At 35.9% G+C, this 23814-nt stretch overlaps 1 protein-coding gene across 3 annotated transcripts; it reads left to right on the top strand.

Moving 5' to 3' along the window:
• The first annotated feature begins 51 nt into the window (after positions 1 to 51).
• Positions 52 to 23127, top strand: LOC149805967 (uncharacterized). Of its 3 annotated transcripts, none has more exons than XM_089950760.1 (4): positions 52 to 205; positions 19226 to 19400; positions 21289 to 21339; positions 21833 to 23127. In XM_089950760.1, the coding sequence occupies exons 1-4, from the start codon at positions 153 to 155 to the stop codon at positions 21995 to 21997; spliced, it is 444 nt and encodes a 147-aa protein (XP_089806886.1). In that variant the 5' UTR covers positions 52 to 152; the 3' UTR covers positions 21998 to 23127. The 3 variants fall into 3 exon arrangements, with proteins under 3 accessions (XP_089806886.1, XP_089806888.1, XP_089806887.1); XM_089950762.1 differs by lacking the exon at positions 52 to 205 and adding an exon at positions 17770 to 17945 and having other exon boundaries at positions 19193 to 19400; XM_089950761.1 differs by lacking the exon at positions 52 to 205 and adding an exon at positions 17775 to 17945.
• Positions 23128 to 23814: the final 687 nt, after the last annotated feature.

Below are 23814 nucleotides of genomic sequence, written 5' to 3'. Positions count from 1 at the left end.
TATTCTTTAATGTATTGCTGTTCATTTGTAAATGTACCAAATACAAATGCTCTGCTGACTCATCGAATCTGACGATTCAAAGTAAGGTCTATGCGATATAGCATGTCAAAATGGTCAAATCAAGCACACGTAGCACATATGCGGGTTAAAATATGACTGAGACAATTGTACTGGAATTACCAGGAGAGAAATATCAAATAGCAAGGTAAGCATGTCAAGGGCCTCAGTTTAAAAAAAAAATTTAATGAGGACCATTTTGGTATAATTGACTGTTTGTATCCATTAGTCAGCTTTTTACTCAAGTAGTCCACGGCAAAACAGCTTGATCGCATTGTATGTTTTCATGTGGAACTGGGGTGATTCAGATTTGCTTTCTGACAATCATACAGCCGACAAGTCTCTCTCTCTCTCTCTCTCTCTCTCTCATATTTACTTTTGCCCAGTTCTGTTTCGTTACTTTATTTTATACATATAACATGTCTCTTGCAAATCTAATCATGTAGATAGATTTTAGAATTTTTTTCTGGATTTTGTGTGTATTTTTGTTGTTGTTGTTGTTGTTTTGTCCTTAGAATTGCAACTCTCTCCCTACCAATTGTTCTGTCGTTATACAAGCGTCCCCACACCCTCACGCTGTATTCCTGTATCTAATAACCATTCATATTATATGGGGTTTATGTGCATATATTTGGTGTCAGTTTTCACGTATATAGTAAAAATGTATGCAAAATTGTTATTCGATGACAGTGCCCGACAGCAGAGAACTGGCATCAATGTATGTCTATATTTTTGTTCCATAATGCACCACACCCTCTGGTTTGGTTCACAGTTACGTATTCTGTCTGATACGTCCTACTCACGAGTAAGAAGACAAATATTTAATTAGTTACCGGCCAATGATACTGGCTTCTAGGCCCGGAATTAGCGAATAACAGTAGAAGAAAAGACAACTCAGTTTTCTTTACCAGGTATGGATAACCCTTTTTGATTAAGGCAACTTTTTTGTAAAAAGAGAAAGACACTATAGTTTAACTTTCTTTTGAATGTATTAAGTACTGATTTTGCTTTTGAATACAACTTCATTCATTCTTTTTTTTTACTAAAATGCTACTGAATTGTTTTTCACCGAAAGCATAATTTTGGACACGATAATTTAAAATGTACGTGTTTATTATACCAAAACAAGAAAGCTAGTAAAATTAATTATATTTAACAGTTTACGTACCATTAGGGCATTCTCTAACATTTTTTAAGGAAGTTATTTTTATTTTGTGTATCGAAACATGGTGTCAGTGTTGAGCATGCTTTTCCGGCTGCCTTTATAAGTGTCTTGTATTCAGAGAAATTCAGTCAGAGAGTTATAATTGTTTACAGCCGAATATAAAGATTGGTTATTAAGAGGTACGTGATCCACACACTGTTAAGGATGCCGTGAACAAAATGCAAAATATGCAAAATTTAATTAAAATAAGTCGACTATAAGCACTTAAATTATTAAACACATAACTGTAACCATTGGAATACCCTTCATCGGCTTAACTTGATTTTCATTACAACTTTGTACACATTTTACACGGAATTATCGCTGTCAAGTCATTGAATTATAAATGAACTTCAACCAGTTGAAATCAATGCCGAATGACTACTAGTATTCCATAATTTAGAGAACAATGCATCCAAACCAGGTTGTGTAAATTGACCTGAGTAACCATGAAACATGAGGCTAGTTCGTTATTAAAAACAGCTATTCAATTCGTCCCACAACTGGATATCAATCTTTGTATACTTATATCGGTGCAAAAGCTTATTTATTGGCATTTTGTATATTTTTCATTGGCAGCGTGAGGGTCTGAGGCGCCCGGGGGCAATGTTCTTCAGTGGCACCCCAACATTTTCTAAAGAGAAAAGTATAGATGTCAGTTACCCAACCACCATCTCCCAAATATAAGTGTTAGGAAGAATTGCCCTTGTTTCACTACGGTGAAGGTGAAATAATGTGAAAATTTCTGCTGCAAAAATAAAATAAATCTCCTGAATCTGCCTTCACCTTCGCATGGTGCCCCCAGGTAAATGACCCCACCCACCTACGCATCGTCCCGCCACTGTTTACTTTATTTGTTCCTTTTTGTTCATTTCTTTTAAATTGTGTTTGTGTGTATGTGTGTGTTGGAGAAATACAATAAATAGGCAAAAATTAAATAATCAACATACAAGCTTGTCGGATGACAGTTATTAATGGTGTGCAACATACATGTACACATATGTGAGCGTCACCAGGTGTTTTATTGTGACTATTCTTTGAGATTTTATCTCTAGAGATTCATTTAACCGCCAGAAGAAGTCCTGACAACATTCGTTCATTGGAATTAGAGAAATAGCAGGATACTTATATGTACCAGCTACATAAAGAAGGTAGATAGAGGACTGATTCCGTCAACAATCTGAAATACGTGAACACTTACTAAGGAAATTTTTTTATTGTAATCATTGTTTGTTATTTCAACTCAGGTATCTTGTAGAACTGTAGGAAAAGTTGAGAAACAATTAGTTCTGCAGATGTCGAGAAAAAAGGGACCTAAATATACGACCTTTATAACAAACCCCATAAGGCGATTACTCTCTAGGTCCACGTGAATCTTTAGTTCCCTTTCCCAAAAATTAATAATTTTATAAAAATAAAAAAATAAAAAAAATAAACGTGCACATGAATACTTGTATGGTATTTTTTACCTAAGGATTTATTGGGCCCTAAAAAGGAAATGAAGTAATTTGTACACAATAGTCAGAAATACGATGGTTTTTATTGAACCAGCAATGAAACACTCGTACAGTGAGAACCGAGTACATCAACATTTTGCAATATTTGAGCGTACCGAGAGACTTTTGATTCCCAACTCCTCTTTAACGTTACTACCCTGGGATCTGCTCTAACGTTAGAGAAAGTCCTTTGAACTCTCTGTGCGAGAAATAGGTTCTAAATATGAAAAAACGATATAACAAAGGCCGTAAAGGTGAATTAATCTTACGTCCATATATTAACCCCAAAATCCTCTCCTCAATTAATAGTGACATGTACCCCTCTCTGAGATTTTGTATCGAGGGATATGTTTGACAGCTCGAAGTAGTGTTGACAAAATAATTCATCGGGTGGGATTAGAGAAGTCTTAAAAGGTACCGGCCATGTAAAGCTGATACACAGTGGACCGATTCTGTCAGCAATTTACACTGCATAAACTCCTGTATAAAGGATTTCTTTTCAGATCTTCTTGATCAGTTTCTAGAAAGTAGCCTTCTTAGAGTGTAGGAAATGTTTAGAGAAATATCATTCTGTCGATTTTGATGGTATTTATAACAAACCCCACACCAACATTGCCTCTAAAGTCTATAAATGGACCAACATAATACTTCCAAAAGAGATTTTGACATTGACTCCTCCGGGAGAATTTGGGTCTAGGTATTTATTAGCCTAAAGGCGTTTTCACGAAATTCTACCAGCGGAATCCTTGAAATAGGTGGGATTTTGTGGTACTGGCTATCACATTTGATACATAGTCGGCTGTTTGTATCAATATTTTGCACTAACTGAACCCGTACTTAGAGAACTTAGATTTTTGATCATCTTATTGCAAACCTCCAGTTAGACAACATTACAACAGTTGGGAAAGCATAACCGATTTCGAGGAACTGAGTGTTAAATAGTATGTTATATTTAATAACATTTGCTACCATGTGAACTCCTACTTAGAAAATTTTCATTTCATCTTATCATTGACATTTTCTAGGTATGAATTTTTCCCAATCGTAGAAAAAGTTTATACGAAATTCGTCTTGCCGACTTCGAGGTGTCGAACGCTAAATATATCGCTGGAGTAAAAAGAAAGAAAACAAAAAGATAACATCATTCTCCACGTAGAGACTCTTACATCCCATGCTCAACGAATTCGTGTATTTGTATTCGTGTATTTGTATTCGTATATTTGTATTCGTGTATTTGTATCTAGGAATATATTTATCCTTCAGAAAATGCAGTGGCAGAATCGAGCTTAGCCAAGGAAATTGGCGGGTCAACATAAAGCCGGTAGATTCTATCATCATTTTCTGCTACATAACCCCTAATGAAACTATTTTTTTAAAAATTTTAGCCCGTCTTTGTGGTAGTTTCTAGTCAGAGATCAGCTCCAACTAATAGACAGGTATTTGTCAAATAAAGTATCTGATATTAATACGTTAGGAATACGATTCAAAGGTTGGAATTCCAATCCTCACAAGCTTACACATTCTTCAGGCCACCTAGAGGGAGTCAGGCAATAGTCTTCTCTCCTTAGCTAGAGGGATTGGCGCTAAAACCCGACCATAATTCAGTTATACCACTTCTGCTTGACTATTATGCAGTCCTATCAAAACTAGTTTTCCACGTGTGCACTTTTGATGTTTGTAACAATTTTAAGGAGATTTCGAACACACTGAAGTATGTTTCAGCTATATTTCTGACCTTTTTCTGTCAGTGTCGAAGAACTAACACTTCATTGGTCTAACCTGGTATTATAACTCTATGGTCTTAAACTAAGTAATAAGAAAGGGCGAAAACGAACAAGTTTTGTAAAATTTAGCAAATAATTTATTTCCCTAGAAGACAAAGTGAAAATTTAAAAACAACTTACAGTAATGCGATTTAAATCCAAAAATAGTCCAAAAAGGGTTATCTCAAGTCCTAATGAATAAAGTTCTAATTAAATTCCAGTGTTATCGAAATAAGATCCAACACTGAAGGTGTCGATAGGCCTGTAGTGGCCTGAAACGTGGTGATGTGAGAATAATGTTTTGCAATGTTTTGAAGAATAACAATAATATAATCCAAGATGTCCTTGTTTGAATTCAATATGTAAGGGTGCAAAACTTTGGTAGATGTAGAGCACATTTGGTCGTGGTAAGCATGACACGTAGCAATTAACTTTGACGTATGTGCTATAAATTGCTGCCAGCGAAGAATGCGATATGCTGGGGGGGGGGGGGGCATGATTGGATTTTAATTAGGAAACGCTAGGATAACGGTCCGACAGATATGTTAACGTAGGGTCAAGTAGAAACAAACGACAAAGTATGACAATCAAGAGGCAATCTGTGCCATTTGGAAATAAGTGTTAAACAAATTTAAGTTTTCCAGGCTATTTTTTTTTAATTTAGGCGGAATAGAGAGAATTATTTTAGCTTCGATTGGCGTGTTACATTTTTTTGCGGCTGAGAAAGTTAATCCTATCTGGCCATGCTAAACGAGGAGGTAGTTTTTTCCAGACGAAATTCAAAGTTTGAAGTAATCTCCCTCGCGAAATTAGTGTTAAAGTTTTTCTACCGAAACAAAAGTCTGAGGGAAATTAACAAGTAATTTTCTGTGGTTAAAAAATCGTCCAAGGGTCTGAACGAATTTGAGAGACCGAAACCAGAGAGAGAGAGAGAGAGAGAGAGATTGCATAGAAAGAGCCAGTTCGAAAGAGCACAAAGGTATTGTCTCAGTCACATACAATATGCTCATGGATGTAAGTTTGTAATTATTTGTTGAATTTATTCGTTGTAAATTCATACTTAAATTTTTCGTGGAGTTAAGAAATTATCGTGCATTCATTGACTTGAATGTTACACGATTCACGTATTGTAAGGATGTCATACATTTTTCATCGATATGAATGAGTTCGGATTTAGTAGTTTGTATCTTATAGAAATCACGAATTCTAGGAATTTCATGCATTACTCTGATATGAGTTGTCTGGATTAATTTATATGCCTTAAATTATATGTATCTGTTTTCCTATGTCTATGTCAGTGAATCGCTAGTTAGCAAGTAATGTAGTTAAGGCAAGACGTGAAGTCCGCTAATTCCTTTGTGTAACTAGGTGTAAATTCTCTTAACCGAGGAAATTCGGCGTTTACCGACAGACATCATTCACATAGTAATTAACCGCCCACGGTGGGATGTAATGGATTATCTAAAACGTCTAGTTATGTCATGGTTCCAGTTAGGAATGTGGCTAGCAGCTAAGGGAAGGGACATTAATCAGATGATAATAGGGTGCATTTGTGTCAGGGTGCAAACTGACCACATTAACTGGGTTCTGTTGGATTACGATAAGACTATGTCTGACGTAAAAAGAGTGGGGATATTTTTCGATCCCAGAAGAAGAAAAGCTTGACAAATATTTAGGTTGCGTGTTATATTTATCTGAAGGAGAAACATAGCTCCATACCTGTGCATACAATAGGATGGAGTGCAGCCTACAAGCAAGATACGGTTGATGACCTGTCACCAGTAGTGATTTGGAAAGGTTATGCTGACATTCCGGCAATTTGAGTTCGACGCTATGGTGAAATTTGTTTTATCGTTATAACAGAAAGGCTAAATTACATTTCGCATAAATTTTGAAATTCTATTTCGAAGAGAAAGTGTATCATTCAAATGTCGTGTTCAATTTCATTTGTGTGTGTGTGTAATTGATTAATAAGTTATATTTTACATGTAGGGGCTCATGTTTTTTACTCTTTATCTTTGCTCAGATCACTGTTATTCCATCCATTAATTTCATATTTTACTTTATTGTTTGCTCGATTTGGACAATAACACCGTGCTCGATCATCTCCTAGATTACAATAACCAAAGCGCCGCAGCAGGCGGGGATCATATGACGCACACCCTAACACATTATAATTTCCAGTTAATGTATCTGTCCAAGCAAATATTTTTTTATGAACCATTTGTATTTACAGTGAATAAATAATTTGAATAAATAATTTCACCCAAATCAAAATACTGAAAATTTTCCATTCTTTAACATCCTGGGATCTCAACAAGATAAAATCTGATACTAAAATTATAATATTGAATGTGGTAAACATCAGGTAGGCCAGGTATTTTTATGGGGGAATTCCAATAGACATGACACAGACATTAGTAAATATGTTTACTTCTGTTTATAATGATCCTAATATTTAACCCACATTCCTAGAGAAATATTAACTATGTATTATTTCTTGATAAAATTAAAACATTACCAGTGTCTCTAGTCAGGAATACTATGAACTTGATTTTGGACAAGGTCAAGTCCAAAATGCAGCTGAACATAACTGTCACGGAATTGTGTAAATCCCTTTATTTATCAAATACATGTACTCGGGTTTCGTTTTTGTGTACAACGATACCCGAGGGTGATTTATGTATATTGTACAATATGTCGAAACAGTGAGTTCGGTTCATCCGATGCCGCACGTGCGAAGTGCTTTCATTGGGAAAAACCGAATACTTCCAGCGCACAGTATAAATCCCCCACTGTAAGACTAAATCTGCACATTACGGAACGTCTTGTCAGTGAGCGGTCTACTTAAGGCCTGCACATCTTCAGATGTAGAGGTATGTGAGTTATTTATTGATTTCTTGTGTATAAGTTATAAATAATGTACTGCCACGTTTGTTTTTGTATTTTTTGTAGCTTCGGCTTACGTAGTATAATGCAGATAGTTTATATTCTTGTTTGTGACTTAGCAAGAGATTTATATTAGCAATATAAAGTTGCACTTTTAAGCAACGTTTAGTACCGTGGGATTTTTATCGGGCACGAGTAGGTTCACTTCTGAACCTGGTTACTCTTTTTTATAATGCTTGTGCCTATAATGTAATCTGTATAGCTTGCCATATATAAAGTCATTACGTTGTATCGTATATGCCCGTGTCATTCATAGTACATGGTGTCAGGTGTATTTTCAGCTGATCAAAGTCGCAGCTGTAGAGCCGATTGGAGTCGACCTGGTACCAGCTGTAGATCTAACCATTAGAAGTTGACCATATCAGCTGTAAAGCTGAACCATAGCAGCCGTAGAGCTGAGTGAACAGTGTAGCTGGTCGAGTAGCAGGTGATCGGGCGTTGCTGACCGATTGGTGGTTGCTGATTGCTTGATTGACCAAGGAATTGAATGATGGTCGATGACTTCCTGGAATACTGACCGCTTCATTGACCAGTGTGAATGGTAGCCAAGTGAGCTGGTGATGGAGTCTGTAACTCCATACATGTAATCTTTTAGCCGTGGGCTAATTATGGGGTTTGTAATACCCAGTGTTTTGGGATTGCAAAAACATTTCTTATGATATCTATCCCTTTATTTTCATCATTTTACTATTTGAGTAAAATACCTCAATGGTCACTATTTGAGTGAATTCACTTTTACTATCTGAGTAAATCTCATCATTTTTCGTCGTGTGAAATTAGTGAATCATTCACCCTTGTCCTTGTACTCCAGTGGCCTAGTGGTTAGAGTGTCCGCCTCAGATGCGGGAGGTCATGGGTTCGATCCCCGGCCGAGTTATACCAAAGTCTTATAAAAATGGTACTAACAGCTGCCTCGCTTGGCGCTCAGCATTAAGAGGTTAGTGTTAGGACTGGTCGGCCTGCTGTTAGGATAATGTGACTGGGTAGGACATCATGCTACTTTTCTGCGGAATGATGCCCCAGTGGTAGACATCAATCTAAACTGCCCCACTGCAGACATCGTAGCCATATGACTGAAAAACTGTTAAAGCTACGTTAAAAATTCATATCACACACACACACACATTGTCCTTGTACTGTGTAAGGTCATTTATTTGCATTTTCATTTGTTGCATTATTCGGTTCGTGCGGATTATGTTAATTTGTCCAGTATTTGGATCTTATACATGCGCGTATTAATCATAAGTATTTTCTCATTCAAGTCATTCATCTTTAAACATTGTATTTGTATCACCATCAAAAGTGTTCTGCTAAAAATCCGAAATCCAACCCGGTTATCTTGTTACAATAACACCCAATGATGGAGGAAAAACTAAGAAACAGTACAAATTAAATATATATAACACTCGTCTTTCGAGTCATGCCTACTGTATTGTCGCATGTAAAACGATATCTTATGTAGGTGAATGAGTCAACTGTCTAGTAAACTTATTGAAGGACAACTCTAACGACTAGCTGTAACGTCTAAGAAAATATTGTATGAACGACCTTTTGGTATGTAATACTAGACAATTATTTAAGAGAATTCATATAATAGGTCGAGTAATAAGATTGAATTGACGTACCATAGACCGTACGACACGTTATTAAAACACCATCGAAATGTATCTCGAAAGACGAGTGTTAAGTATATTTAAATGGTATTGTTTGTTAGTTTTTCCTCCATCATTGGGTATTATGTGGAAACAATTTAAGCGGACGAAAGATAACCGTGCTAGATGTATGGAGTGCAGTTTGGGCCATACATGCGACCATCTTGGTCAAACATGATGAACGTTAAAAAGCAAGAAAGTACTCGAACAATGATGCGAACGCCACTAGTATTGCCTCTGAAATTTGAAACAGTAGCGTAAAACAAATGCTGTTGGCCTAGTACATGCCACTTATATACTACTCCTATACAAGGACAACGCGAAAAAATGTCGAAGCATGCGAAAATCTCGTTCATAAAAGAGCAAGAAAAGTCCCTTGAAGTGCAGCTATTAAACGTTTTCCTTATTCGAACAAACGCACATTTCTGCCAAATACTTACAGTGGTATATCGAAGGATATGTTCATTATATCTCTGAATCACTAACCAATTCCTGAAAAAGGAGAAATGAACAAAAAATAAAAAATAAATGACTATATATTACATCTGTGTCTTTTTGAAAAACTTTGACTCCACGATTGCCGATAATTCAAATTCAAACTCTAGCTCATTTTTTGAGTGCCGAACTATACAGAGCATGAATAATCTTGTTTTGTGTGAAACGTCTGAATACTGGGTTGACTGACCTGAGCAGACATGTTCATTATGTTACATCGTAACTTATATTTTGTTTTTGCAACTTTTATACTATCACCCAAAGAGTAAGATGTCAAACAAGCTGGATGAAAGAGGTGTTAAACCTCTTCTGAGCAAAATTAACTTCCATTAATATTCCATTCTATTAAAAAATAACACCCATAGTACCCTTAAAATCCCTACAACCCTTGTAATGAAATGAAGGATGACGGGGTAGGAATATGCACGCACTGTACAAATAAATATAAGTATATAATAACATACATAGAGTAAAACATTGATGCAAACTATTCAATGTCAGTTTGGTTTACTTCATTACATGTGTATATTTTTTCCTGATTTCATACATTAAGTAAAATGTTGCCTATGTTCTGTTGGTAAGAGTATTAAGTGTGACACATTGTCAACCTAGTTCTGAATTTGGCGCACTTTAAGGTTGCAATTGTTAAGAGATATTTTTGCGACCCCTGGTTACATGATTTTATCTAATTTTTATAATGTTTTATACATGGCTGTAAATCATACAAAATATATTTGGTTAAATTTTGCATACGTGACCTGAGTATCTTAAGAACGTAGTAGTTACAGAAGATCTATAAATATGTGCTTACGTATGAGCTGACAATTATTAATACCAATCGTAATAATAAGACTTAATGATGCTTATGGATAAATTTCGCAATTCTGTAACTTCCCATTGGCTTGGCTATATCACATGAACAGGACAAATTGACGCACAATGAGTGGTATTAAAATAGGTGTATTTTAGAATGATTATGTGTACATCTCTAACCAAACGTTTCATATGTTGTTGCTCCTCCATCTCACAGGTTGAAAACTGCATGAGTACATTATTTTACACAGATTGTTCGTGGTTTTTTTTTCTAACAGTAAAACATACTTACATTTCGAGGAACAAAGTTTTTTTCTTTTATGGTGCGGCAAATATTTATATTTTTAAAACAAACAACAAAATTTGTGTTTCTCTCTTTCATCCACCAAACACAATGTCTTCGGCATAATCAGACGTTTCTTTTGCATGTGTCAAATCCAGAACTTTTCCAGTCAGTTATATCCTTCCAGTCGTAAATATGTTAGTGTCTCCAACTAGATATACACACTTATTTGTAAATATGAAGAGAAGATAAGGTAGGACAAATGGCTTCATCACACGATGTACTGAAGTCGTATTTATCACTATTATGGCTAATTGTAACAAAGAGAGTTTTCCTTGCACACATAAAGTTGTGTTAATCGAAATCCAAGAAATTTAGTCACCAAGAGACACACGCTACACGCCGTCACAAAATTCAAAGGAATCATATCGTTTGTTGGAATCGATTATTTTAAAAGTACTTGGTAATCCACTAACTTTGAATGCTGACATTAACTTCCTTCCATGTAATTTGGTGTAACATTAACTTTGAATGCTGTCATTAGCGTCGTTCCATGGAATTTTTAACGTCGTTCCATGGAATTTGCTGTAACACTAACTTTGAATGCTGTCGTTAACTTCGTTCCATGGAATTTGCTGTAACACTAACTTTGAATGCTGTCGTTAACGTCGTTCCATGGAATTTGCTGTAACACTAACTTTGAATGCTGTCGTTAACGTCGTTCCATGGAATTTGCTGTAACACTAACTTTGAATGCTGTCATTAACGTCGTTCCATGGAATTTGCTGTAACACTAACTTTGAATGCTGTCATTAACGTCGTTCCATGGAATTTGCTGTAACACTAACTTTGAATGCTGTCATTAACGTCGTTCCATGGAATTTGCTGTAACACTAACTTTGAATGCTGTCATTAACGTCGTTCCATGGAATTTGCTGTAACACTAACTTTGAATGCTGTCATTAACGTCGTTCCATGGAATCTGGTGTAACACTAACTTTGAATGCTGTCATTAACGTCGTTCCATGGAATTTCGTGTAACACTAACTTTGAATGCTGTCATTAACTTCGTTCCATGGAATTTGCTGTAACACTAACTTTGAATGCTGTCATTAACGTCGTTCCATGGAATTTGGTGTAACACTAACTTTGAATGCTGTCGTTAACGTCGTTCCATGGAATTTGGTGTAACACTAACTTTGAATGCTGTCATTAACGTCGTTCCATGGAATTTGGTGTAACACTAACTTTGAATGCTGTCATTAACTTCGTTCCATGGAATTTGCTGTAACACTAACTTTGAATGCTGTCATTAACTTCGTTCCATGGAATTTGGTGTAACACTAACTTTGAATGCTGTCATTAAGATCGTTCCATGGAATCTGGTGTAACACTAACTTTGAATGCTGTCATTAATGTCGTTCCATGGAATTTGCTGTAACACTAACTTTGAATGCTGTCATTAACGTCGTTCCATGGAATCTGGTGTAACACTAATTTTGAATGCTGTCATTAACTTCGTTCCATGGAATTTGCTGTAACACTAACTTTGAATGCTGTCATTAACGTCGTTCCATGGAATTTGGTGTAACACTAACTTTGAATGCTGTCGTTAACGTCGTTCCATGGAATTTGGTGTAACACTAACTTTGAATGCTGTCATTAACGTCGTTCCGTGGAATTTGGTGTAACACTAACTTTGAATGCTGTCATTAACTTCGTTCCATGGAATTTGCTGTAACACTAACTTTGAATGCTGTCATTAACTTCGTTCCATGGAATTTGGTGTAACACTAACTTTGAATGCTGTCATTAAGATCGTTCCATGGAATCTGGTGTAACACTAACTTTGAATGCTGTCATTAATGTCGTTCCATGGAATTTGCTGTAACACTAACTTTGAATGCTGTCATTAACGTCGTTCCATGGAATCTGGTGTAACACTAACTTTGAATGCTGTCATTAATGTCGTTCCATGGAATTTGCCGTAACACTAACTTTGAATGCTGTCATTAACGTCGTTCCATGGAATCTGGTGTAACACTAATTTTGAATGCTGTCATTAACTTCGTTCCATGGAATTTGCTGTAACACTAACTTTGAATGCTGTCATTAACGTCGTTCCATGGAATTTGGTGTAACACTAACTTTGAATGCTGTCGTTAACGTCGTTCCATGGAATTTGGTGTAACACTAACTTTGAATGCTGTCATTAACGTCGTTCCGTGGAATTTGGTGTAACACTAACTTTGAATGCTGTCATTAACTTCGTTCCATGGAATTTGCTGTAACACTAACTTTGAATGCTGTCATTAACTTCGTTCCATGGAATTTGGTGTAACACTAACTTTGAATGCTGTCATTAAGATCGTTCCATGGAATCTGGTGTAACACTAACTTTGAATGCTGTCATTAACTTCGTTCCATGGAATTTGCTGTAACACTAACTTTGAATGCTGTCATTAACTTCGTTCCATGGAATTTGGTGTAACACTAACTTTGAATGCTGTCATTAAGATCGTTCCATGGAATCTGGTGTAACACTAACTTTGAATGCTGTCATTAATGTCGTTCCATGGAATTTGCTGTAACACTAACTTTGAATGCTGTCATTAACGTCGTTCCATGGAATTTGGTGTAACACTGATGAGAAAGGTCATGGTATGGAGAGTCTTGTAACCAGTTCGCAGTTTATCAATGTCTGAACATTTTCATCCTTTCATAGAATTCAGATGCAATGAATAAAAAGTCTCTGTCATTTCGGATGCAGCTGTTCTTTGCATTTTACTTGGATCTCACAAAGTCTCTCTAAAATGCCCAAGGATAGATTCTGAATGTGCTCTTTCAAACTATCTATTATAGAGAGAGAGAGAGAGAGAGAGAGAGAGAGAGTGTGTGTGTGTGTTGTGGACAGTCTGTGTACGTTTCTCATACCAGATTGACATCACCGCTCTGGTGGCCTGGTGGTTAGAGCGCTCGCCTCGGAAACGAGAGGTCGTGGATTCGAACCCCGGCCGAGTCATACCAAAGACTTACAAAACTGGTACTTACAGCTGCCGCGCTAGGCGCTCAGCATTAAGAGGTTAGTGTTAGGACTGGTAGGTCTGGTGTCAGGATAATGTGACTGGGTGTGACATGATGCTACATGTCTGCGGCATGATGCCCCAGTGCTAGGCATCACTATAACTTGCCACATTGCATATATCGTAGCAATATGACTGAAAAAATGTTAAAACTACGTTAGAAATCCTAATCACACACACACACACACACACACACACACACACACACACACACGTGACATAAATGGTATAAGTAGTGAGAAACTATATAGAACATATCTAATCTTGGATTTTATACTGATACAGCTGTCAGCTTTATATGAAATTGTTTTACTCATTGAATTATTTCTTGCAATCGTGTAGTTCGTGCTGTCGTGCAATCGTGTAGTGCGTTCAATCGTGTAGTTCGTGCTGTCCTCTGATACATATGCTCATAACACTCTCTAGCCAGAATCCTTAGGTTTCGTGTTAATCTGGAGCTTTCCAGGCATTCTTAGTAGCTATATTTTCATTTTTCCATTTGTATCTTTCTTTCTCTTGATGTTTCGCATATTATTATTACTATTATTATTGCGTCCTTGTCGATATGCTGACATGCATGACTTTTTTCATGTTTAGATCGCAAATGACTTTATTTCATACGCCAGACACTCACTTCATATCCGCTTTTGAATTATCGATGACGAGGAAATTGTACTAATATTGTAGTCTGTTAAGAAAACAAAATGAAATGATTTATTTCATATTAACAAAAAGTTCAATAATACCTGGAGCGTTCTAGTTGGGCATTTTTTTTGGTGGCTACATTTTCATTGTTTACATTTTTATCGTTTCTGTATTTTTCTTTGTATCTAGTACATTTATTATTATTATTATTATTATTATTATTACGTCTGCTTCGATATGCCGACTTGCATAAAGAAGTTTTACAATCATGTTAACATTGCAACACTCACTTCATGCCGCCTATTGAATTGTTTGTGAGAAGTAAATTGTACTAATACATTTGTCAGTTACATTTACTTTAAATGATTTATACAAATCACCTCCGATAAGTATCTGAGTCTAAACAGGAAAGTGCAAAGAAAAATCTATGATCTAGTGTGCTGACTTTATGCTAGAACTGACGCTATTGATTACTGACTGTGGAAATAGTGTCCGTTACGGTACCTAGTGTAATTACCCTACAGACGAACGCATTACTATTTTACAATCTAAACTTAATTCATAATCCATACTTCCAAACACAAAACAAACAAACTATAATCAAATTGAATACATAACAATATTATCACTTTCAAGTCTTTTTGAAAGACGCTGGTAATTTTCACTCTTAAAGGTAAACGAGTCATGACACACATAACACGCGTTTACAGCAAAGTCATATTGGAAAAGAAATAAGTGGGAGTGAAGAGGCACAAATATTAACTTAGATTTTAATTGGGCATCATCGTCCACCTCTTGATTATTTCACTCACATTCTGCTCGATTTTTAATCATGACAACAATGATTTTCCTATATGATTCTTTTACTTTTTCTAAAATGTCTTAACATTTTTTGAAACGTTTCCTACATCCAAATGTAATTAAGGGCGGCCAAAGACAATACCAATCTTATGGGCAAAAATACACAACGACTGGCGCTGATTATTCGCAAATATCTAAACTAATTTTGACAGACATACTATAAACTCGAAATGCTCGTCAATCACAGACACAGATTATGCACAAAGATATTCACTACATATGACAGACACATTATAAACTCTAAACACTCGTCAATGACAGGCACGGATTATGCACAAAGATATTCACTACATATGACAGAAAAAATTATAAACTCTAAACACTCGTCAATGACAGACACAGATTATGCACAAAGATATTCACTACATATGACAGACACATTATAAACTCTAAACACTCGTCAATGACAGGCACAGATTATGCACAAAGATATTCACTACATATGACAGACATATTATAAACTCTAAACACTCGTCAATGACAGGCACGGATTATGCACAAAGATAATCACTAAATATGACAGACATACTATAAACTCTAAACACTCGTCAATGACAGGCACAGATTATGCACAAAGATATTCACTACATATGACAGACATATTATAAACTCTAAACACTCGTCAATGACAGGCACGGATTATGCACAAAGATAATCACTAAATATGACAGACATACTATAAACTCTAAACACTCGTCAATGACAGGCACAGATTATGCACAAAGATATTCACTACATATGACAGACATATTATAAACTCTAAACACTCGTCAATGACAGGCACGGATTATGCACAAAGATAATCACTAAATATGACAGACATATTATAAACTCTAAACACTCGTCAATGACAGGCACGGACTATGCACAAAGATAATCACTAAATATGACAGACATACTATAAACTCTAAACACTCGTCAATGACAGGCACGGATTATGCACAAAGATATTCACTAAATATGACAGACATATTATAAACTCTAAACACTCGTCAATGACAGACACAGATTATGCACAAAGATATTCACTACACATGACAGACACATTATAAACTCTAAACACTCGTCAATGACAGGCACGGATTATACACAAAGATCTTTACCAGATGTGACAGAATACTATAAATTTTAAACACCCGTCAATAAGTGCAACACAATTTAACAGCGGCATATACAAAAAAAAAATGTAGTGCAATAAACAGCCCCTTGATGAAAGTACATTCTGTCTCTATTTGATCTTTGCAAATTTCGATGTTGATTGTAGATAGCTACATATGATTATCTCGTACAATTTTAGGATTATGGAATAAATTACAATATAGAACTAACATACTTTTTGCAGTACCCGATAATAACATACAGGGGATAGGGGATTGGGAAATCCTTACCTAACCCAGCAAATGGTACCCGTCTCCTAATGTTATGCAAACGAAATTAAGACTTCACTGTAATATCATTAAGGTGGATTTGTTGAAAGGTCCAGAGAAGCTTGTTAATGATACATAGTTTGTAAACAATCCTGCTCCTATAATACACCACCGACAAAGGAAATGAGTGTATATATATTGACCAAAGTTGTGAGAGTGCATTTGTGTAATGTGTATGGATATTTATATCAGAATGGAGGAGAAAAGTTTGTTTCTTTTAGTACTTATATTAACTAAATATTAAATCGTCATGTAAAAATGTAAATGTTAGAAAGAAAAAAAAAACAATCTTTACAAAAACTGGTATAGCTAACTTCAAGCTATCATCTGGGTAAGTACAACTGTGTGGCTAGAATGAGGGCAAATTAACCCCTGTCCATCCATCATACCTTTGTAAACCACGTTTGCATATAAAGAGTGATATCTAGAGTTGTCATACCGTGTGATATATACTGTTCGTTCCCTATATTATATAATTTTCAGTCCCTAGCATGGCCAGAGTAAAGCCCTCCAGGGCCTTAAGCACTAAAAATAGTATGTTGCCCCACCCCCTTCAAAATGTGAAACTAAAAAAAAACACAAAAATACCCCCACATTATTAAAAGCTAAAATAAGGGAAAATACCAGTGTTGCCATCATTCCAATCAAAATACTCAAACATGCAGATCGAAATAGTCATATATATAATTCATTCAATTTTATCATCAACAATTAATTAGAATTTTTCTGGTGCCCCTTTTGGGCTGATGCCCTAAACACTTGCTTAGTGTGCATGCTGGATAATCCCGCTACGTCCCTATGTTATATAATGCTCAGTCCCTGTGTTATATAATTTTCAGTCGTCGTGTAATATAATCAATATTACATGTACTTGAGACTCCGAACCTACTTCTCAAACGTGTTTTCCTAAGCCTTTAATTTTACGTACGGTATACCTGCTACTTAACAGGTGTACATAGAATAAGCCATGTTGAGACAATTAATGTTTTATGATAAGCTGGTTTAGAATGCATGCTTGGTTTGGGGTTGTTTCAAGAGACAAACACGGTCACACGTTGGGTCAGATAACTGGTTGCCAAGCCGAGTTTTACAGGGACGAGATTTCATACTCCACTGGGGGCCGTTATTGGGGTGTAATATAAGCAACCAGTCAACTCCAAAAAGGGTGCAGTATTGTCTTGGCTACGTTCACAGTATTTATACTGATGTGATTATAGGTATGTATATACTATTATTTTCCTACTATTTAGGTTATATTGATGACTAATTAAATAAGTTCATATAGGAACACGCGAATACAGTAGTTATCCTGCATACATAAAGACAGACGGATAAATAATAAATTGTTGTGAAAGTAAACATCTCAGCCTTTAAAACGCGTTGCAATTTAAATAAATATATTTAAAAAGAATGCTTGCTTTATAAAAAAAATTAATGTTCAGGAGTCAAAATAAAGGTTTGTGAATTCCATGTTTCATGTATACTTTATCTTCACGTGATGAACATGTCACATTTAACAAACATTAATATGCAGATTATTCACGTGTCTGATGAGATTTTAGGAGATGTTATTTCAGTACCCAATTCTGTGATGATTTTCATTAATGTTATCTCGATCAGTAACACTTGTTGCTGTTCTTGAGCAGTTTGTTGTCTTTTCTGCCTTTGTTTATCGCTTTCAAAAAAAATGTTGAGGTTCCCCATTCAGAGAGATTTCGTTGTTGTTGTTATGGGTTTAACACCATTTCTCAGCACAAGATAGGCTATATATGTTTGCCAGCATAACTGGTGGAAGAAGAACCCCAGAAAACCCCGCTAAGAACCACCTTCTTACAGGAAGCTACTGGTAAGCTTCTCACGTAGTCACATTGGTCGATCCCTAGACTCGAACCCACGCGGTCAGAGGTGAGATGGTAGTGATCGGTAAAAGCGAGTGCTTTTGTCTTTCTCTTGACCCTGGTCTTACTCTGACTCAGTGAATACTACTTTAGACTATATTCATCAGCTAAGTGGACAACTCAGGCAGGTTTTGAAGGAAGAATGCATATTCTGCTAAGGGTGTCGTCAATATTCAGATATTCTGTGGCCGAATTTTTATTTTTGAAATATTACTCGGGATCACTTATCCATCCCTGAAAATCTCGAAGTAGTAAAGTCAGATGTTGAGCCATGTGTCTGAACATGCAGGATTTACCAACACCTCTACCCATGACATATATTTTATTATTTCAAACATGATGGCAGAGGAGTATAAATCTTTAATTAAGTCAACCAGTGTGGGTATGTTTTTCTCCATAAAATTGATCCTTATCATCTCATTTTTATGCAGTTAAAGAATCTGTTACTTGGCGGAAGAGTTTCTTTGGATAAATAATGGCATTCATTGCCTAGCAGATGTTATTATTGAAAACATAAATTCAAGAAACGTTGCTTTATATTGACATCCTTGTGATTGGTTTTGCAGCTTTCTAATTGGGGAATTTTGTATTTTCGTCAGAGAGCTGACTTTCAACATGGCTGCCAATGGTAGGCCATCAAGCCCAAGACCCAACTCTTCCATCAGCACGGCTTCAGAGAAGCCGATAGTCGGGGGCCTCAACAAGAACCAGCCCCTTCCTGAGGAATGGACACTGCCTCACGAGTGGAAGATCGAAAAACGAGAACTGTTTGAGGTAGCATAATACCTTCTTTCTGGACCTTGTCTTTTTCATTTTTTATCCTTTAATTTTTTTTATTCTCACAAAAAATCAACTATAAAGCTGAAGATCAAACATACTTTGTAAAGACTGGATAATATGAACATCATAAATACACGCCAAAATGAAAACAAAATATACGCCTGAAACAAAACTTTACATTTATTTCTATTAAAGTATAATATTGCGAAGACGTTAGACCTCTTTACCTATTATTTTGTTCATTTCTTCAAACATGGACAAGATAGTATACCAGTCAGTGTCGCATAGTATGGTGTGTCTCTCGGTAAGACACTTTACATACATTGCCTCGATACTAAATAGTCGTTCATGTGCTGACGTTTTGTTTGACACAAGTCAATGAATAAATATATAAATTAATGTTAAGACTAGATTGTTATAAGTCAGATAAAAAAGCAGCTAGACTGGATCTATTACGAGTCTGATATAAAAAAAGGCAGCTAGACTGGCTTTATTACGAATCTGATGAAAAGGAAGCTAGACTGGATCTTTTACTAGGTCCGATAAAATGGCAGCTAGAATGGATCTATTACGAGTCTGATAAAAAGGCAACTTAACTGGATCTGTTACTAGTCTGATAAACATGCAGCTAGATCGGATCTATTACGAATCTGATAAAAAGGCAGCTAGAATGGATCAGTTACGAGTCTGATGAAAAGGCAACTTAACTGGATCTGTTACTAGTCTGATAAACAGGCAGCTAGATCGGATCTGTTACGAGTCTGATAAATAGGCAGCTAACTACTAAGGATAGTTAACTAAATCTGGTTTATGTACAAAATCAATATTTGTGCTTTTTTCATTTCCTTTTTCTCTTATTCCGAAATGGCATTTGTTTTAGTCTCGTAACTGCTCAATTTCAAAATATTTCTGACATTTGGATTAACTGAAACGTATTCGAAATGGATTCAAACCAAACACAATTCAACTGTCTTCTTCTTTCACAAAACCCCTGTATCTATTCTCATATTTCATTTATTAACGGGTGCTATGTTGATCTATACTTGCTCAACCTTGTAATTATGGCACAGTAGTTAGGAATGGCTGGTTAAGACTCAATCTTATCGGATTAATCGGCATGTAAAGAACAATGGCTGATATACACTGTCTGGGGGTCGATAAATCCCTTAGCGAGACAACCCAGACATCGGTACGTGGCATTAGATACCTGTTTGCAGTCAGTGGATATATAATTACCAGTCGGATATCATGGGCCTTGACTTTCTTCATTCTTTAATTCATACGTATGAATGAATATGTAGCCGTTAAATGATTTAAATGAATCTTTTTCAGAAATTTAATCCGTGATTTGAAGCTTAATAACTTTGCATTCAAATTATGACGTATGTATTCATGTAATAATAAATGTTAAAAATCAGTTCGTTAATAGTTCCTTATATAGATTTGTTCCTATTAGTGAAAAGACAGCAAACACAAATTAATTTTCTGAACGAATAGCTTACTACACTCACTAATTAGGTGTTTTATTCATCTCGTTTATTTCTTAGACAGTCTATACTATGGCAAGACGTGTTTTTCTTGTAGCGCGTTATTTATTATCACGTTAACAATGCCTGTTCTGGTAACTGCCATTATTTTACCCCCTTTTTAGTTTGTTCAATTGGAGACACCTTCATACATTCCATACTGCCTGCTATTGTTTCATAGATACTGCTACTGTCGTTTTCTTCCATTCTGATGTTCTCTCTTTTCGCCTCCTCTAATGACGTTCCTTCGTTATTCTTTGTTGTTGTTTATATGGTTGTTGTTGTTATTGATATTATCCGTCACTTTCACATTATTATTGTTATTATTATTATTATTATTATTATTATTATTACAGAATTGGAAAATGGACGTTCAAAACCAGATTGCTAATGTGGCTCGTACTTTGGTGAGCTTATTGACGTATTTCTTATTTTATACACTGTAAACAATAACCACGAGACAGTGTAAAGCTAGCAGTAACATTGCATATATAAAATAAAGATTTAAATATGCTAAATGTAAATATTCTCACAAACTTAAACGACGCTAAATAAGTTTGATTTACAATATCTAGCACTTTATTAAATATTTAATATGATATGGAATTTTGTAAACTACATAAGTCATTGATGAAATGTAATAGTTTTATTTTGCCTATCATCTAATTTGTCAGGCAAGAAAAACGATAAAGGCGTCCAATCCCAGAACACACACACACACACACACACACACACACACACACACACACACACACACACATATATTGTGTGTGTATGTATATATGAATATATAAGGCTATGTCGTCTGTTGCTTCAATGGTACATTTTTGTGTGTTTAAAAGTAAAAACCATGCTCATTTGATTTATAATTGTTGTGTCTTGTTGCCCTGCCTTTTCCAGACCGATTCCCTTCAGAAGCATCCGCGTAATGACATAGCAAGGTTCACCTATGAAGACGCAGTACAGGACGCCCAGCTCACGAAGACTCTCCGACATAGGGAGCGGATGGCGGGAAATACCCTTTTGTACGGACTAGCAAGGGTGCCGGTTCCTGATAAATATTGACCCTTTGAAAACGTTGGGTTTCAGTTGTTTTGAATGCAGATTATTTGTGCAAGAATTGCTTCCCCTGAATTGCTTGTCATCACAATCATATATCAAAAGACCGGAGGATCATACACGAGGAGTTAAATAAATTCGTAGCTTGATACGTGATAAAATTTGTATATCATTTTCGATAAAAGTGCATCTGTGTGTCATAACATATTAAAATTAACAACCACAAACAAAGAGACAAATACTACAGATATATTTATTACCTTGCTGTGAACTAAAACTAGCCAGGTAAAGAACTGAACTTAATACTTTGAGGCAGTGATTCTACCGTCTTGTATTCATTTGCTATGAAGGCAGTCTTGCTACCGTTTGTACTTGCTTATAAGGTTAGTACTGTTGCAAACTGCACAGACCCAGATCTGCCGTTGCATAATGCGCCGTCAGATCTGGGTCTGTGCAGTTTGTTATGAATATCAATAGAATAAACAATATTAACTCTGATTTACAGGCGCATTATGCTACAGCAGAGCAGGATCTTTGTTGTTTGCAGTTTTACTTGTCTTACAAGCGAGTATACACGGTAACGTCTAGTATTCATTTGCTCTTGAAAAATAGACGATCAACTTGCATTTCTTAAAGGATTTTCTCTCTCCTCCTTTCTAACATTTATGTTGTCATTTTGACGTTTCTACCACTTCATTAGTAAAGCTGTTGTAAACTTTGCACAACATGGAGTAGTTACGTTCAGTATGAACGCGAAAATAATGGTTACGTTAAATATACAAAGACGGTTTAATAGTAATACACGAATACTTGGATAAAAGTGCTTGAGCAGAATTAGTCTGTACAAGTTTAGGCCATTCTTCCTGAACCAGAATGTGTAAGTTTGATTTATTCCCCCTCAAGAAATTAATTTAACATCTGAATTTTACTCACACCAGAATTGTATGCACGTGTTTGGTAACTGGTTCAAGCCATTGGACCATATAATAGAGGGTTTTTTTATATTGGGGCGTACATATTGTGCTAACTTATTTTTGTTCTTTTAATTCTATAAATTTTATACATTAATGGTTTTCTGCAATATTTGCATCTTAATTTTTTTGTGTTGCTTTGAGCAATAAAATATGTTAAAAATCCATCTTTTTCTGTTGATGACATTCATTTTCTTGTCTAAAGGATGGTCTTCACTCTTTGCCAGGACTTAAAAAGAGGTTGTCTACCTCAATCTATCGTAGAAATTATGGTGTAAACTCAAAAGCTCTGGAACTGGAGTGACCAGGGCGTTAACCCCAACTTATTTGAAAAAAAAAATTGAATTGCTATGGTAATCGCCGTCCGTTTCATTTGACCATGTTCTCGTGCTTCTGAACGAGCTGCCTCGCTTGAGAAATTGTTCCGACTCCCTTAAACCTGCAGTAAGCCTTTATTTGTGTATATTTATTCAAATATTGGAAATAATTTTTGTCAAATCTTAGTGATAAATGCGTTTGGTATCATATGAGCTGGAATTCAATATGTATGCAGTAGCGTCTTTGCAATCAGAGAGTATTTGGAATAACCAGTATTATCAGAGTTGTACTTTTACCGCCTGACCGAGTACAGATGGGAGTGCCGATTTGCATCCCTCCGCGATGGTGGTCCACCTTATCTGAAGACAGATCCAAAGTTTGGCCCAATATTGTATGCATCTGTCATTAGTATCGACTGACTTAGTACAGTACTAGTAGTATATGGGGTCACCCTAGCGTCAAGTGGACTTACCATGCAAAAACAGTCGATTCACTCTGGCGTCAAGGGGAATTTAACATGGGAAATTTTAACAT

This window comes from Sinohyriopsis cumingii, chromosome 2 (assembly GCF_028554795.1).
Source record: "Sinohyriopsis cumingii isolate HCF-2022 chromosome 2, ASM2855479v2, whole genome shotgun sequence".
In the NCBI taxonomy this organism is placed as follows: Eukaryota; Metazoa; Mollusca; class Bivalvia; order Unionida; family Unionidae; genus Sinohyriopsis; species Sinohyriopsis cumingii.
This window is presented reverse-complemented; position numbering and strand designations above follow the sequence as displayed.